This window comes from Coccinella septempunctata, chromosome 7, assembly GCF_907165205.1.
Source record: "Coccinella septempunctata chromosome 7, icCocSept1.1, whole genome shotgun sequence".
Lineage (NCBI taxonomy): Eukaryota > Metazoa > Arthropoda > Insecta > Coleoptera > Coccinellidae > Coccinella > Coccinella septempunctata.
In genome coordinates, this window is record NC_058195.1 from 1,892,858 (window position 1) to 1,907,432 (window position 14,575).

The 14,575-nt window shown below is 39.5% G+C and overlaps 5 protein-coding genes across 7 annotated transcripts; 2 read left to right on the forward strand and 3 right to left on the reverse strand.

Moving 5' to 3' along the window:
* Positions 1-106: 106 nt before the first annotated feature.
* Positions 107-5,523, reverse strand: LOC123316481. Of its 2 annotated transcripts, none has more exons than XM_044902572.1 (13): positions 5,177-5,523; positions 4,954-5,115; positions 4,332-4,772; positions 3,488-3,567; positions 3,329-3,431; positions 3,199-3,264; positions 2,633-2,672; positions 2,538-2,578; positions 2,044-2,373; positions 1,851-1,962; positions 939-957; positions 574-635; positions 107-280 (listed from the first exon to the last, which is right to left on the reverse strand). In XM_044902572.1, the coding sequence occupies exons 1-13, from the start codon at positions 5,487-5,489 to the stop codon at positions 235-237; spliced, it is 1,815 nt and encodes a 604-aa protein (XP_044758507.1). In that variant the 5' UTR covers positions 5,490-5,523; the 3' UTR covers positions 107-234. The 2 variants fall into 2 exon arrangements, with proteins under 2 accessions (XP_044758507.1, XP_044758506.1); XM_044902571.1 differs by having other exon boundaries at positions 2,017-2,373.
* Positions 5,524-6,217: 694 nt separating this feature from the next.
* On the reverse strand, positions 6,218-8,163 carry LOC123316488 (glyceraldehyde-3-phosphate dehydrogenase 1-like). Of its 2 annotated transcripts, none has more exons than XM_044902589.1 (5): positions 7,993-8,163; positions 7,399-7,640; positions 6,896-7,163; positions 6,608-6,838; positions 6,218-6,553 (listed from the first exon to the last, which is right to left on the reverse strand). In XM_044902589.1, exons 1-5 carry the CDS (start codon positions 8,042-8,044, stop codon positions 6,294-6,296), a joined length of 1,053 nt encoding a protein of 350 aa, XP_044758524.1. In that variant the 5' UTR covers positions 8,045-8,163; the 3' UTR covers positions 6,218-6,293. The 2 variants fall into 2 exon arrangements, with proteins under 2 accessions (XP_044758524.1, XP_044758523.1); XM_044902588.1 differs by lacking the exon at positions 7,993-8,163 and adding an exon at positions 7,761-7,912.
* Positions 8,164-8,737: 574 nt separating this feature from the next.
* LOC123317386 (60S ribosomal protein L19-like) lies at positions 8,738-9,700 on the forward strand. Its single transcript, XM_044903895.1, has one exon. It carries the CDS (start codon positions 8,812-8,814, stop codon positions 9,382-9,384), a length of 573 nt encoding a protein of 190 aa, XP_044759830.1. The 5' UTR covers positions 8,738-8,811; the 3' UTR covers positions 9,385-9,700.
* On the reverse strand, positions 9,541-11,656 carry LOC123317385 (glyceraldehyde-3-phosphate dehydrogenase 2-like). Its single transcript, XM_044903894.1, has 6 exons — positions 11,527-11,656; positions 10,972-11,001; positions 10,648-10,889; positions 10,317-10,584; positions 10,027-10,257; positions 9,541-9,968 (listed from the first exon to the last, which is right to left on the reverse strand). Exons 2-6 carry the CDS (start codon positions 10,982-10,984, stop codon positions 9,709-9,711), a joined length of 1,014 nt encoding a protein of 337 aa, XP_044759829.1. The 5' UTR covers positions 10,985-11,001; positions 11,527-11,656; the 3' UTR covers positions 9,541-9,708.
* A 267-nt stretch (positions 11,657-11,923) lies between these two features.
* Positions 11,924-14,462, forward strand: LOC123317383 (U3 small nucleolar RNA-associated protein 14 homolog A). The gene is made up of 2 exons (XM_044903888.1): positions 11,924-12,899; positions 12,980-14,462. Exons 1-2 carry the CDS (start codon positions 12,027-12,029, stop codon positions 14,363-14,365), a joined length of 2,259 nt encoding a protein of 752 aa, XP_044759823.1. The 5' UTR covers positions 11,924-12,026; the 3' UTR covers positions 14,366-14,462.
* Positions 14,463-14,575: the final 113 nt, after the last annotated feature.

The window sequence follows — 14,575 nt, forward strand, 5'->3', positions numbered from 1 at the left end:
CTTCTGTCTGGTTTGACCAAAATGATCAGTGCAGAGCTGGGTTTTTTCTTGTCCATTACCTTTAGCCTTTTTATATATCCCTTCAAAATCATTAAGGGACAGGAAATTCGAAGGGAAAAATATTTTATTGCACATACGATAGTTATATAATATATATTCAAAAAATAATACTTTATTCTTAATTCCTCATAACTTTTATCGCTTCTTGTAAAACTCCCATTTGGGCATCTCTCTTCAACGGGGTGGTATCTGTTCAATAGAATCGCTAGATATGTCAGTTCTGTGAAAAAAGGAAAGAGTTTCGATTGAAAACCAAGTCTCCTAATGTCATAAGTATTATAAAAGTAAGCTGGCAAAGATTATGCAGTTAAAGTGGAGTGAATCTCTTTGTACTGCATTTTTCTTCAGTTTATTAAAGTACTTATCACCAAGACAGGAGCCATCTGGTGACAACAGGATCTTAAAGGAGGAAAGAGGAGATTGGGCAGTTACCAATCACAACACAAAGCTATTCCTGATGGCTTAAAACCGGAAAAACGACACTTCCACTGAGGACTGAAATATATTTCTCACCTTCCAGTTCCTTCAGTTATTGCATCACTTTCATCGCTGTAGCAGTGAGCCTGTGAATCCGCCTGTTAATGCAATATTAAAAAAATTAACCCTTTTTTACTCATATGTTGCAGTAAACCACCTATTAGTGGTGCACTTGGACATTACATAGAGAGTTCTCTCAGAAAAGAGTTCCAGAACTGGAAAACACTGTAGTTGGAAAAGATTGCTTTAGAACTTGAAAAATCATGTGAATTTTTCTGTGTTTGGTGCCTTTTTTTATAAAATTCTGAAGCTTCGGGAACTCTCTTATGTTGATGAATAAACTCAGATAAATCGATCCATATAAAAAGCTCGAATATCATGATAACATTCAGTTCACTCACCTGTATACTGCCAGATTTCCTGAAAAAATATTGAACTGGATGAATAAAGAGAAATAACATTTCTCAATTTCTTCTGCAAAATGTTCCAGCTCCCTAACTGTGTCTTAAATTTAGAAGAACAGGTATATGTATGATGCAGCCTTCTTCACATTTTCAAAAGGAAATTTCCAATCGAAATTATGAATCCACGAAAAAATGTCTAGGAGAAAAGATTCAGCAAACCAAATAAGCTTTCTATAAATGGAGTATCCCACAACAAAGATCTCTCCAGTTCTTGTCAATTTTGAGGGTTAGATAACTTAGTGGAAAAACATGAAAAAAATCATATTTCCGAAACTAATCTGTCTATTAAAGCTGTAATAGGCAGAGATTCAATGAGCTGAAGAACTTGATCCTTGGAGTGGTTGATACACTAGGATCCTTAGGTACCTTTTGTCCTTTGAGGCCTTAGACCTGAGCCTAATTGGATAATAATTTGTACTAACGTTTATGAGAAACTGAAAACTTAAAAGCAAATAATGGACACCCCTAATTCCAAGGCGTTTTGAAAGTTTTTTTTGATACTAAGACGAAAGCTGATGGTAGAGATGGATAGTAATAGTGAATTTGTGGAATGTATCGAACCTATTGATGTTATATCGAATCCTAGGCTGCATTTTTACTCAATCTGGAAAGAAATTAAGAAGCTTCTGGTTTAGTACCCCAAACCAGAATGAAACCACTCATGAAATAAGGGAATATGACTGTTGCAGACTAGTTCTGAAGGCTACCATGGACCTAAACTCAGTACCACCTACCAAAGTGTAACTTTCCAGGGTGAAGTCAAAGGTAGAATTAGGAAATGCCTAAAGCTAACGATAAGGGCCTGTTAAGGTGCTCTTGGTGAACATCATAAAATTTCATCATATTTACCCAGAATCTAAGCTGTCCTCTTTGATCGACCTCTGAGCCTTGCCTGGTACCGACTGACCCGATCCCAGATCCGTTCCAGACTCCTGCTTATCCGTTCCGGACACGCTGTCTCCTACAACAAACCACGTGACTTATTCAACTCTAAATCGGTCGCAGATGACCAAACTTTTTATCGCGTATATCGAGATTTCACCTGTAGCGGACATCCTGGCCGCCGAAGGACCAAATTTCACCTTGCCCTTGCTCTCTGGAGCCGAGGACCTCTCGGACATCTCCACGATGGGCGGCAGCCCTCTGGATTCTGCCGAAGTGCTTCCGGCTTTGATGTTGGAGGCGGATTCTTCGGCAGCCGAGTAGACCTGCACGTCGCCTCTAGAGGATCTGGATTGGGAGTCCGAGCTGAAGTAGGTTCTTGGAGAACTGGATTTGGTGGGACTGGAGGGAACGGATTTAGGGCTGGAATCTTCAGATTTAGGGCTCGAAGTCTTGCCTCTGCTGGTATCGTCGGTGAGGGAGTAGTAGGCTGGAATAGTGGAGAAATTAATGGCGCCACTGGTAGGTTTCGAGAGAGGAGACAGAAATTGTTAGGTAATGGCTTGTTCCTCCATGTTCGAGAAGAATACACGCCTTAAACTGAAGGATTAAGAGACTCCAACACGTTTTCATTATTCCTTCATTACTACTTACTCTTACTTCCGCAACTACACCAGAGTTTGCGTCTTCTACCCCTGAAATTAAGAAAGCGTTAAACGTTGGGTTGGAGCAGAATCAAAACAACTCACTTTTCGCCAAGTATCTTGTCCAGAAGTGTTGATGATTTCCCTACAAAAACAATGAGCAATCAACGATCACATTCGACTAGAGAATAACTCAGAGAAGGGCTTAAAAAAAATGAAAGTCGTATAAGTCTACTATGAAGACAAGAATTGATCCGAATGATTTAGTGGAAAAGATTTAACAAACGCTACAGAGCAGCAATTTCGTCAAATTTAGCATTCAAGTGTTTTTCATGACAAGTTATATAAAATAAGGATTCACTGATAGTCTGGGGGACCTCAAACTTTTCTTGGGAAAGGTTTAGATCAATTCGTGAAAAACTTTTCGACTGATTGATTGGAATTAAAATCGAGTGAGAACGACAGCCATATTTTAAAAGCCTGATGCTATTTCCAGAATCACTTGGTATATCCAGTGACCCGAATAAATTGACCGTCTAATATTTAGAAGCTTTCAAATGAAATCTATTTCCGTTCAATCTAAATCGATACGAAACTGAAGAGCAATAAAGTACGATAATAAAATGAAATAGAAGCTCTAGGGAGAAGTTTTTTCACTTGATTTGACTTACTTGGAGGACACGATCTGCCAGACTTGCTCGATTCGCTCCTGGCTGGTTTGCCACAAGTGCATCTTTCTGTGATCCAGAATAAGAATAGAACAAATTAGTGAAAATACTATATCGTTCAAACTCAACTCACTTCTTGCCATCCTACAGCAAATGATGCACGAGGCCAAGAGGAACCATAACAGCAGAACAACCAAGAGGGCAATCAGTATCACTTTCAGTTTGTGCCTTGTGTACTGAAAAATATCCATGATGAATTACGATACAATCATTTTTTTTCCAATCGACTCACTTCGATAAATGGATCCTCGCTGACACCGGCCATTCTATTGTAGCACTGTCTCTCGTGCAGCAAATCGACGTGTTTGACACCTACAACCGTCCCAAATTAGGAGTAATTAAACTTGTTCAATTTACCTCTTTAACGAAGATAGACATCATAGAATCTAGCCTACTCCTGAACTCAGATGGAAATTGGTCCTCCCAAAACAGAAGTTAACCTTTTTTTTTAAATCTTCCAACATTCTTCGATTCTGGGGTTCTGGGGCGGTCAAATTTTCGCCTGGACATCCTGAACAGTGCGTTTTCTCTTGTAACTCCCCAATTTTTAAAAATACCAAAATTCGTCCAGATTATTCTCTAATTTCTTCAGATTTTCACCGCCCAAATACATAATAAACAAAATCAGAAGAATGTGAAATGAATACAGTAATGAAAATTCAGAAAAATCTTGGGATAAGGTCAGAATGAATCCTCTCTCTAGCCAGGCAGTTGGTGAATATAAAACGACTCATGGTAAAGACAGAGTATCAGATAAGCACCCATAAAGTCTAATTTTACGTATTCTGCGTTCTGCGTAATGGTGAGTTTATGCAGAGTAACTGACAATTAATACCTAAGAATGGCAAATGGCAAAGACGAGCACGCCATCGGCCATTTAGGAGGTATTAACTTAGTAACTCTACTGGCACTGGCGCACTTCTGTATTGACGGAAAAACATCATCAGGGTTAGGAGATAAGTGAACTTTCAGATTCTTATGATGTATCTGCACAAGCTGAGGTTTTTTAAGCCTACAACGACTGGAAAAAATAGAATTTTTTTTCCGATTTCAAGTAGTGGAAACATAGACCAAACCTTGACACTCCAGCGTCTTGAGCAGCCTTATGACGCCGCCGAAGGCCACGTAAGTCTTGTCGTCGTTGAACCTCGGCACCACCTCGTCCACCAGCCAGGTGTAGAAGTTGTTCCTGAATATCCTCAGGCAGTCGCCGTGGTTGCACTTGCAGTAGAGGCACCTGTAGCTCTGGACGTAGAACCGGATCAGCACGTAGGCAGATCTGGCCGAATTGACGTCGAAGATGGGGCAGTTCTTGAAAGGGACCGCCATGGCGTGCGGTTTCATCTTGCAGTCGAAGAAAGGCACTGGTACGGCTACTTTCATGCATCTACCACAAGTCTTCAGCTCGTCGCAGCACTTGAGACGTCTGTAGAGTCTGATGTTGCTGCACGGGACCTCTCCTTCGAGGCAGGCGGCTTTGGAACGCATGGGCAGCCTCCTAGCGTCGTAGTTTTCCCCTGGAACGAATTCTGTGTGTGAGCGATAAGGCAATCATTCATTCACATCATAAGGCAGGTTGGTCAAAGCTACCACAACGACACCTAGCTGCGATTACTCGGGAAACTGGCCAATAAATAGTGATGTGAAGTTTTCGTTGGCCTACCCAGAATAAGGATAACTCCAGACATTATTGCTTACAGTTCTGGGGCCGGGGTGGAGCCCATCCTTGTCCCTCTGTCCTGAGTACCTCCTTCAGCTGATTGTAATAACGATTCAACTTCCTCATACTCCTCCAGTTGATGATACCCGCGTAATAGGAGAAACGTGCTATGGGCAGGAGCAAGGAATGGAAATATCCGCCTGCGAAAATAAAATCGGACCTTTTAACAACAACATACAGACCAAAAGGATCCTTATTCACCAATAATATCCTCCATGGCATAAATGCTGAGTTGCTTCTTCCTCCCATCTGGGAACGAATGCATGGTGGTCAATATTAGACTGAAGTACTTGATCAGGTCGGAGGCGAACTCGTTGTCGAGCTCGTACAAGACCCTCGGGCAGGGCAGCAACAGCTCCAGGAACATCCTGGAGTGGAGCAGGGAGATGCTGTCCGAATCCCAGCATTGCTTGGTCAGGTCAGACTCGGTGAATAGTGTGGTTCCAACATTTGGCGCTCGGAATGTTAGGCAGCATGGAATCAATAAAATAAATATGGGTAAAGTTTCAAACATAATGACATGTTCGATCACTATTTGAAATTGTATGTCAGGGTGACTTAGTAGCACTTGATTGGGAGGAGGAAAAGTTTCCTCGAGTTTGGTAAACAGCCACATTTCATTTGAGTCTATGTTGGCTCCTAAAAGCCAGTTTTTTCTTCTGGACTAGTTAGTTTGACTATTTGTTGGTCGATTATTGGTTGATTTACGAAGTCTGGATTTGTTTAGGTTGACTCAGTTATCAGATCCATACTGAGGTCGTTGTTGACGGCTAGTGCCTTCCAATTAAGAAACTTACAACTAAGTCGATGGGTGTTAAGGGAAACCAAAAGAAGAAAGCTTGGATAGCAATGCTCAGTGCCTTATTCACTATTTTAAAAGCTGGCCACGGAAGTTTGACACATTACACAAAAATTGGCTCAACTTTGTGGTTTTCAATATTATTTAGTCATAGTAATTACATGGCACACAAAAGTTAGTAGCCTCACTAGTCAAGGGTGTTAGCGATCAGGGCTCTTCACAATGAAGGTAGCCAATTTCAGTCGAAGGCATGCTCACTTTTTCTTGAGGCTTTCATATATAGAAACGAGCTGTCCTGATGGATATTATATTCACGCAGATGACGTTGAGGGCATCTCACTGAGAATCTGAAGTTTTATAGACCAGTGAAGAATGGCCCATAAATCACAAGTGAATAATGACTCTTTATGCACCGATGGGGGATGAAATAATTCAACACTGTATCAATGACATCTATTTATTGAACACTTGAAAGTATACATTTCGATAAACCAGATGTTATTTCAGATGATGAACCTCTCAGCTCTTGCTATGGACGTATTTGATCAGATCTACCACCCTACTGGAATAACCGTACTCATTGTCGTACCACGATATCAACTTAACGAAATTGTTGTTCAAGGAAATCCCAGCTTTGGCGTCGAAGATCGACGAGTGCGTGTCGCCTACGAAATCGGTAGATACCACTTCGTCCTCGGTGTACCCCAAGATACCCTTCAAGGGCCCTTCCGACGCCTCTTTGACCACCCTCTTGATGTCGTCATAGGAGGCGCCTTTGCCTGTGGATAAAGTCGATCAGATCCCGTTTCGGCGATGGTTCTTTCGTGACTTACCAAGACGACAGGTTAGATCTACCACGGAGACGTCTGGCGTGGGCACTCTGAAGGCCATACCTGTCAACTTCCCTTCCAGAGATTTGATGACTTTGGTTACGGCTTTAGCGGCACCAGTGGCAGCTGGAATTATGTTCTGGGCTGCCCCACGACCGTCACGCCACAACTTGCCTGAAGGGCCGTCCACGGTCTTCTGGGTAGCGGTTGTTGAATGCACAGTCGTCATCAAGCCTGAAATATGTGGAGATTATACGTAAAAAAAGACACGAAAATGGAACTTTCTTTAACCTTCAACAATTTCGAAGTTGTCGTGGATGACCTTGGCCAACGGCGCCAGGCAATTGGTGGTGCAAGAGGCGTTGGAGATGACAGGCGCGTTAGGGTCATAATCGTCCAGATTGACGCCGCAGACGTACATAGGGGCGTCTGCAGAGGGGGCCGAAATGATGACCTTTTTGGCACCACCGTCTATGTGTGCAGAGGCCTTGTCGGTAGTGGTAAAGACGCCGGTTGATTCCACCACGTAGTTGGCACCAACTTTTCCCCAAGGGATTTGCTGAAAATATCAATTATCTGTCATAATCCCCAGACCAATCTAAAACGTCAAGATATGTGCTCAACTCAATAAGCTGATCTGATAAAGGCTATTAATTAAAGAAGAATGATTAATCAAAGCAAGGCACTTTTTCAAGACATTTGCGAATAGTGCTGTGGGCTGCTTATGTAGGCTTCCTAAGGACCATAAGGTGTACCTAAGTTTCACAAGTTATGTTGGACTGAAGAAAACTCACCTTGGGGTCTTTCTCATTGAAAATTGGTATTTTCCTGCCGTTAATGACCAAGGATTTGTCTTCGTGGCTGACGTCGCCTTTGAATCTACCATGGGTAGAATCGTACTTGAATAGGTACTCCATATAGGCAGCATCTAAGAAAGGATCGTTGATACCAACGCATTCAGCACCTCTTTCCATCGATGTTCTCAACACCAAACGACCAATTCGTCCAAATCCATTGATGCCAAATTTGGGAACTCCTGAAAATTATTCGAGTATTCACCAAAAAGTTTTCAACCATCAAAAACGACTGAAATAAAATCCAAGTGATTCACTGTAAGGCTGCACTGTCATTTTTTTTCAGTTGGTGAAATGTTTACCTCCCCCGGTACCTCCTGTGGTGCACTGACACTGTCTCTTGGACCTGTCTCCCATACTGAGGTCTTATTGAGTAGGTTTTTCACCGCGAAAGATTAAATTACACGTACCGTCGAAAAAAAATCACGAAATAAGCGAGCATGGCAATTGTTTCCTTGGAAATAAAATGTGTAATGACATATCCGATTTCCCTTTCGAAATAAAATTGGAAATTTTCAATAGAAAGATTCTCACCTCCCGCTCCTGCTCGTCCGGAACATTGACAGTGTTTTTTTGCAGCAGCCATTGGTTTTTAGGCAGTATTTCAGTATACAAGAATTTGGAAGTTCTTTCTTTAATCAAATTATTGAAAGAACCGATTTTACATGTAATGAATGGATATGTCACCGAAGTTTTGTCGGGAAAATTACCATAGCTACACAACGTACGCTCTTGATGTTTCATTTTGGCTAATTTCCGATTAAAAAATGGAGGAAAATGTGATAAGATTTGGGTTGTTTCAAAAAAATCGAGACTTTTTTGAAAGAATCTGATAATTCCAGCATGTTATCAGAGCTGGTATCGACAACTAAGATTTTTCTCATATTAAAAATTCATTTTGCATTCATGGAACCATTTCCACTTAAAATGAACCCTAGATCTAACCTTCAGAATTTAATAAAGCGTATATTTCTTTACCAGACCAAAGTTCTTGTTGACAAAGTTGACCAAGGGTCATTGCTCGAGCTGTGGTGGGGCAAGTAGGTGCGGAAGGGCTCTTCGTGTTCTTTAGGGTCTTTCTTGGAACATAGATACATATATCTGTATTCAAGAACTTGTTCCAAAAGTTCACATACCCCATTTTCGCAAGGTATTTTGTGATTTTCATCATAGAACACTTACTTCATTTATTCTGTTATCTGTGCTTCATTTCACATATCTATGATCGGTTATGTCATGCGCCATTGTGTTTCATCTGAACAGAGACTCTCTGATCTGAATTTGAATTTTGATTCAATCTGAAATTGCGCAATTTTTTATCAATTATTGTTCTGGTGGACAATCTGAATCAAAATGAGCAATTTGAGACTACAAAAACGACTCACATCTTCAATAAGAAAGTGCGGCAAGAAGAAAGTTTGGCTTGATCCTAACGAAACGAGCGTTATTGCCAATGCCAATTCGCGAGCACAAATTCGAGTTCTGTTGAAAGACGGCTTCATTTTCTGCAAACCAACGAGAATCCACTCTAAATACAGGATTCGTAAAGATAAAATAGCTCGTCTCAAGGGACGTCACTGTGGTTTTGGCAAGAGGAAAGGAACTCGAAACGCTAGGACTTCCAGGAAAGAATTGTGGGTAAGAAGGATGCAGATCCTTCGTCGCCTCCTTAGAAGGTTTCGTGAGAATAAAAAAATCGACAAACACCTGCACATGAAATTGTATCAGAAAGTGAAAGGAAACGTGTTCAAAAACAAGAGAGTTCTGGCAGAGTTCATCTTTAAGAAATATGCTGAAAATGCACGACTCAAGTGTTTGAGGGACGAGGCAGAAGCCCATCGTACAAGATTCCGAGAATCAAAGAAAAGGAGACTTGAAAGGATTGCCGCTAAAAAAGAGCAACTGAAAATCCAGGAGATAAAATGACTATTTCAATTAGGATTGTATGAATTCCTCCGTTAATATTTAGATTGCTTCCTGTTATATTTGAGTGTATTGATTTTTCATTTAATAGAAAGAAAATTATCATTTTATAGCAATATTTTAAGACTTTATTAGAGGATGAAAAAAATGCTTGCTTCTGAAGTTAATTTATATTTTGAGACATACATTCACTGGATATAACCTTAACATACATGAAAATAATTTAGAAAATTTTTCACTTTCAGCGTATCCACTACAAAGTTACATTTCTTGTCTGCACTGCATGCAAGTTTCTATAATAATTATAGAGTTATTTCACGAAAATGCTTAATCCTTGGTGCTGATGTGTTTTATGAGGTCGACGACTCTGCAGGAGTATCCATATTCGTTGTCATACCACGCGATCAGTTTCACAAAGTTGGGGTTGAGAGAAATTCCGGCTTTAGCATCGAAGACCGATGAATGGGAGTCGCCAATGAAATCGGAAGATACAACATCATCTTCTGTGTAACCCAAAATTCCTTTCATTGGTCCTTCAGCTGCTTCCTTAACAGCCTTCTTGATTTCATCGTAGGAAGCTGCCTTGCCTGAAAGCCACAAGTTTTGTTAAAAAGAGCCCTATTAACAAATTATTGAGATACTCACCAAGTCGGCAGGTCAAGTCTACAACGGAAACATCAGAAGTTGGCACACGGAAGGCCATTCCGGTTAACTTTCCTTCCAAAGATTTGATTACTTTAGTTACGGCTTTGGCGGCTCCAGTAGAGGCTGGGATGATGTTCTGGGCAGCGCCACGACCATCACGCCACAATTTGCCGGAGGGTCCATCGACAGTCTTCTGGGTGGCAGTGGTTGCATGAACAGTTGTCATGAGACCTAAGTACCGTAAAAAATTGACCTCGTAAAATGCTCAAATGGGGACAATTTTGCATTACCTTCAACGATTTCAAATTTGTCATGGATAACCTTGGCCAATGGAGCCAAGCAGTTGGTTGTGCAGGAAGCGTTGGAAATAACAGGAGCCTTGGGGTCATATTCATCGAGGTTGACACCGCAAACATACATAGGTGCATCTGCAGACGGTGCAGAAATGATGACCTTGACAGCACCTCCATCGATGTGAGCCTTGGCTTTTTCGGTGGTGGTGAAAACTCCAGTCGATTCTACGACATATTTGGCACCAACTTTGCCCCATGGAATGGCCTGAAAATTAGAGGTTATGATATTCCGGAATGTGTGAGGAGTACGAAGAACTCATCATCTTACTTTGGGGTCCCTTTCGCTGAAGATAGCGATTTTTTTTCCATTAATGATGAGGTTCTTGTCATCGTGGCTGACTTCACCTTTGAAACGGCCATGAGTGGAGTCGTATTTGAAAAGATATTCCATGTAGGCAGCATCGAGGAAAGGGTCGTTGACTCCCACACATTCTGCTCCTCTCTCGAGTGAAGCTCTCAGCACAAGACGACCAATGCGTCCAAAACCGTTGATACCGAACTTAGGAGCTCCTATGACAAAATTTTTAATTTAACACCCAAAGTGTGAAAAAATATTATTGAAAGTCTAAAACAATTATTTTGAATTTCTTACCTGAGTCACCCATGATGCTACAATTGCAGTCTGAAAAAATAAGGATTGTTGGAATAGGTCAGTTTTGAAATTAAGATAAATCAAAGCAATGTTTCATAATAATTATCAATATGAATATTTTTGGTATTGAAAGAGCGCATTTATCCACATTATCTATATCTGGCCATATGAGATAATGAAACCTACTAGATAATTGACCTGATTGATAATGGAAATCAACCAGCATCTGTAGATTGAACGGAGTAAAAAAAAAATCAGGGAGACAAGGTCAAAAAGGTCATAGGCATTGCAACCGGCTTCTCCGAAACAAATTATAATTTACGTGATATTGCGATATTCGAAATTTAAAAACGATTCATTTGAACATAATAAAACTATTTTTCATTTCGAATACGAGATAGAATGTAATTAATTATTAATATTACATTTTAAAAGTCCGTCATTTCCAAACGAAACTCGATAAATAATGAAAAATTCATTAGGCTCATTAGGCAAGAATAGTAGAATTAATTGGAATTAGTAATAATTTAAAAAATTTATATCAAAGGCATTTACCTTACAAATACGAAGAAATGAAACTTTATTATAACTGCGCGAAGAATGTCGGCCTATGTGTCATTTGAAGGAGAGCCTTCGTATAAGAAGGGAAAATCGATCACGTGATTGTGGATGTGTGGAAAGTCTTGCGCGTAGCTATCAAGGCGCTTTTCACACCGGATGATCGAATCATGAATTGATCACAACATACGTGATCGAAATCATGCAGCCAGAGACAAGGTAGATTAAGGATCAGCACATGCCGGTTCAGTTCGTTATTCGCGATTCAATTTCATCTCCAAGCGCACTATTTGTTTCGAAAATTCAACAATTCAACTTCTTTTTTTCTCTTAAGTTATTAGGACTACGTTGAAAAAAGAAGATAAATTTTTATGACTCTGACAGGAGATAACCTCAAAAATTATAAATATAACCTATATGCAGTGCCGTTCGCAGTCCTTCCCTGGTTTCCTAGTTTTCGATTCATTTTCGGTGTTTAAAATACGGATTAATTGAAAATGGGTCTAGAAGATGAAGATTTTGTTCACTCAGATGATGATTTCGACGATAAGAAACACGAAAAACTACTGGACAAGATCCTTACCATCAATAAAACCCAGCAATTGAAAAAGGCCTCTCGAACAGAACCAGCTTTACAGATATCAGAATTCGATTTAGCCAAATCGATTACAGGTAAAAAGGGCGTGATTCATGTTGGAGACTTGACAAGCATACTGCAAAAGAAGAAAACTCATGTTGCTATCAAAAAAAAAGTAGATAACACAAGCAAAATAACTACTACCCTTCCGAAACCTCTGGAAAAACCACTAGCTAATCAAATAAACAGAACTGTGGCATATGAGAAAACGCGACTGGAATTAGATCGGTGGGAACCAATTATAACTGCTAACAGAGTATCTACAGACTTACTATTTCCATTACCAACAAGAGAGAATGATAAAAATGTGGATTTGACAAAAAAATGGACTCTGAAAACTGATTTTGACATTGAGCTGGAAAAAAATCATCCAGAATTGGTTGAAGAAATACATGTTGAGACGGAACAAGAAAAAGTGAAGTTAACTCTTGGAGAATTGAAGGAAAGGCGAGGAAAACTGGCTGAGTATAGAGCTAAACTGAGTTATCAAGAGGCAAAAGCTAGGCGACAGAACAAAATAAAGAGTAAAAAGTATCATAGAATCCAAAAAAAGGCTAAAATCAAGCAGCAACTCAAAGAGTTTGAGGAACTCAAGAAGACTAAACCCGAGGAAGCTCTAAGAAGATTGGAAGAAATCGAAAGAATAAGGGCACAAGAGAGATTCAGTTTGAGGCATAAAGGTACAGGGAAATGGGCGAAACATAAACAGATTCATGCGAAATATGATAAAGATGTAAGTTAAACCTGCACTCGCATAAATTATTTCATATAACTATTAGAATTTTTATTTTCAAATATAAATTTCAATTTCAGAGTAGAGCAGAATTAGCTCAACAATTGAGACTCAGCAAGGAGTTAACTCAAAAAGTCAATGCAAATAGTGATTCGGAAGATGAATTCAAAATGCCAGAAGATGATGGGAGCGGAACTAAAAACACTATTTTGTGGTCCGACGATAAACTGAAGTCAGCACCAGAAGTAACTGATTTCATAAATGATTATACAAACTTCTATATAAAAAAGGCTGCACAAACAGATGCCAATCCAACTGAAGATCAAAATGAGGAAAATTCAGATGAAGGTGCAAATAATAAAGAAACAGAAAATAATACAGTTGAAGTTAACATCAGTGAAGAAGAAATAGAGGAAAGTTGTAATACACAAAAGGAAAAACTCGAGAAAAAAAATACTAAGAAAGTCAAAGCCCCAACCCAAGGACCAGCTAAAAAAAAATCAAAAAAGCGTAAGAGAGCCTCTTTGAACGTATCTAGTACATCAGATTGGGACGTTGAACTTGTGGACGATAACATAGATGTAATTTTTGATGAATTAGAGAAGAAGATGGATATCAAATTGAGAAAAGAGGCAAGTAAGATCGAAAAACAATTGGCTCCCCAAAAGTCTTCCAAAAAAAAGCGTAAAGGGGATGAAAATTATGAAGAAAAAGAAAGCTTATTAGCTCTTCCAATGGAGAGGTTAAGACCGCAACTAGATGAACCATTATTGCAAACCTCAAATGGAAATGAAATCCCAGAGGGGGAGTTATCGGACCTGAGCAATATTTTAAAGAAGAAAAATCTGAATATTGACAAAAATCAAGTCTTGCCGACACAAAACCAGAAATCAAGTAATAGTAAAAAGAAGGAACAAAAACAAGTTATAAATCTTGATTCCATCTTACCAGATATCACAACTAATATGGATGAAGATGAGGATGATTTTGATGACATTCAGCAACAATTGAAGGAAGAAGCGGCTGAATGTTTTGAAGATGATCTTGTTCAGCAATTCGCTAAAGAGAAAGCTGAAACTATTGAAAACGATAAACCGAAAGATTTAAGTTTATTTTTACCTGGTTGGGGCAGCTGGGGTGGTGTTGGTATTGTACCAAGTAAAAGAAAACGGAGGAGATTTGTTCTGAAAGCTCCTAAAAAGGTTCCGAGAAGAGATGATAATAAAGGTTTTCTTATTATCAATGAAGACGCTGATAAAAAGGTGAAAGAGCACATGGTTGATGAATTACCTTTCCCATTCCAAAGGGTTCAGGACTTTGAAGAAAGTATTAGAGCCCCAATCGGTAGGACGTTTGTACCGGAAACTGCTTTCCGAAGATTGACAAAACCTGCTGTTAAAACTAAGATTGGTACCATTATCGAGCCAATGGATAAGGATGTCTTGCTCAAAAAATCAAATTTTTAATCCGCCGGACGAACTAAAGATGTTTGTAAATATTTCTTCCTCACATTGAATATAAATCTATTGAAAGAATTTGTTTTAAATAAAACGTTTTCCCTAACAAGGTAGTTTTAATATTTGTTTTGTGTCATTTTGCACCCTTCAGGTAGACTTAAAACAATGAAATACTAATATTCTCTCTTGTGCTGAGTATATAACTTTAATTTTCCACCC

Excerpts from the sequence above, each read along its gene's own strand:
- LOC123317385 (XM_044903894.1), bottom strand. Across the intron at positions 10,585-10,647 it reads TCAGCGAAAGGGACCCCAAA|GCCATTCCATGGGGCAAAGT; the intron begins GTAAGATGATGA and ends TCTAATTTTCAG. Across the intron at positions 10,258-10,316 it reads CAAATTTGAAATCGTTGAAG|GTCTCATGACAACTGTTCAT; the intron begins GTAATGCAAAAT and ends TACGGTACTTAG.
- LOC123316488 (XM_044902588.1), bottom strand. The coding sequence starts at position 7,815 with ATGGGAGACAGGTCCAAGAGACAGTGTCAGTGCACCACAGGAGGTACC. Across the intron at positions 7,641-7,760 it reads CACAGGAGGTACCGGGGGAG|GAGTTCCCAAATTTGGCATC; the intron begins GTAAACATTTCA and ends AATAATTTTCAG. Across the intron at positions 7,164-7,398 it reads TCAATGAGAAAGACCCCAAG|CAAATCCCTTGGGGAAAAGT; the intron begins GTGAGTTTTCTT and ends TGATATTTTCAG.
- LOC123317383 (XM_044903888.1), top strand. The coding sequence starts at position 12,027 with ATGGGTCTAGAAGATGAAGATTTTGTTCACTCAGATGATGATTTCGAC. Across the intron at positions 12,900-12,979 it reads ATGCGAAATATGATAAAGAT|AGTAGAGCAGAATTAGCTCA; the intron begins GTAAGTTAAACC and ends TTTCAATTTCAG.
- LOC123316481 (XM_044902571.1), bottom strand. The coding sequence starts at position 5,489 with ATGTTTGAAACTTTACCCATATTTATTTTATTGATTCCATGCTGCCTA. Across the intron at positions 3,432-3,487 it reads GCGAGGATCCATTTATCGAA|TACACAAGGCACAAACTGAA; the intron begins GTGAGTCGATTG and ends GATATTTTTCAG. Across the intron at positions 3,265-3,328 it reads TTGCTGTAGGATGGCAAGAA|AAAGATGCACTTGTGGCAAA; the intron begins GTGAGTTGAGTT and ends TCTGGATCACAG.
- LOC123317386 (XM_044903895.1), top strand. The coding sequence starts at position 8,812 with ATGAGCAATTTGAGACTACAAAAACGACTCACATCTTCAATAAGAAAG.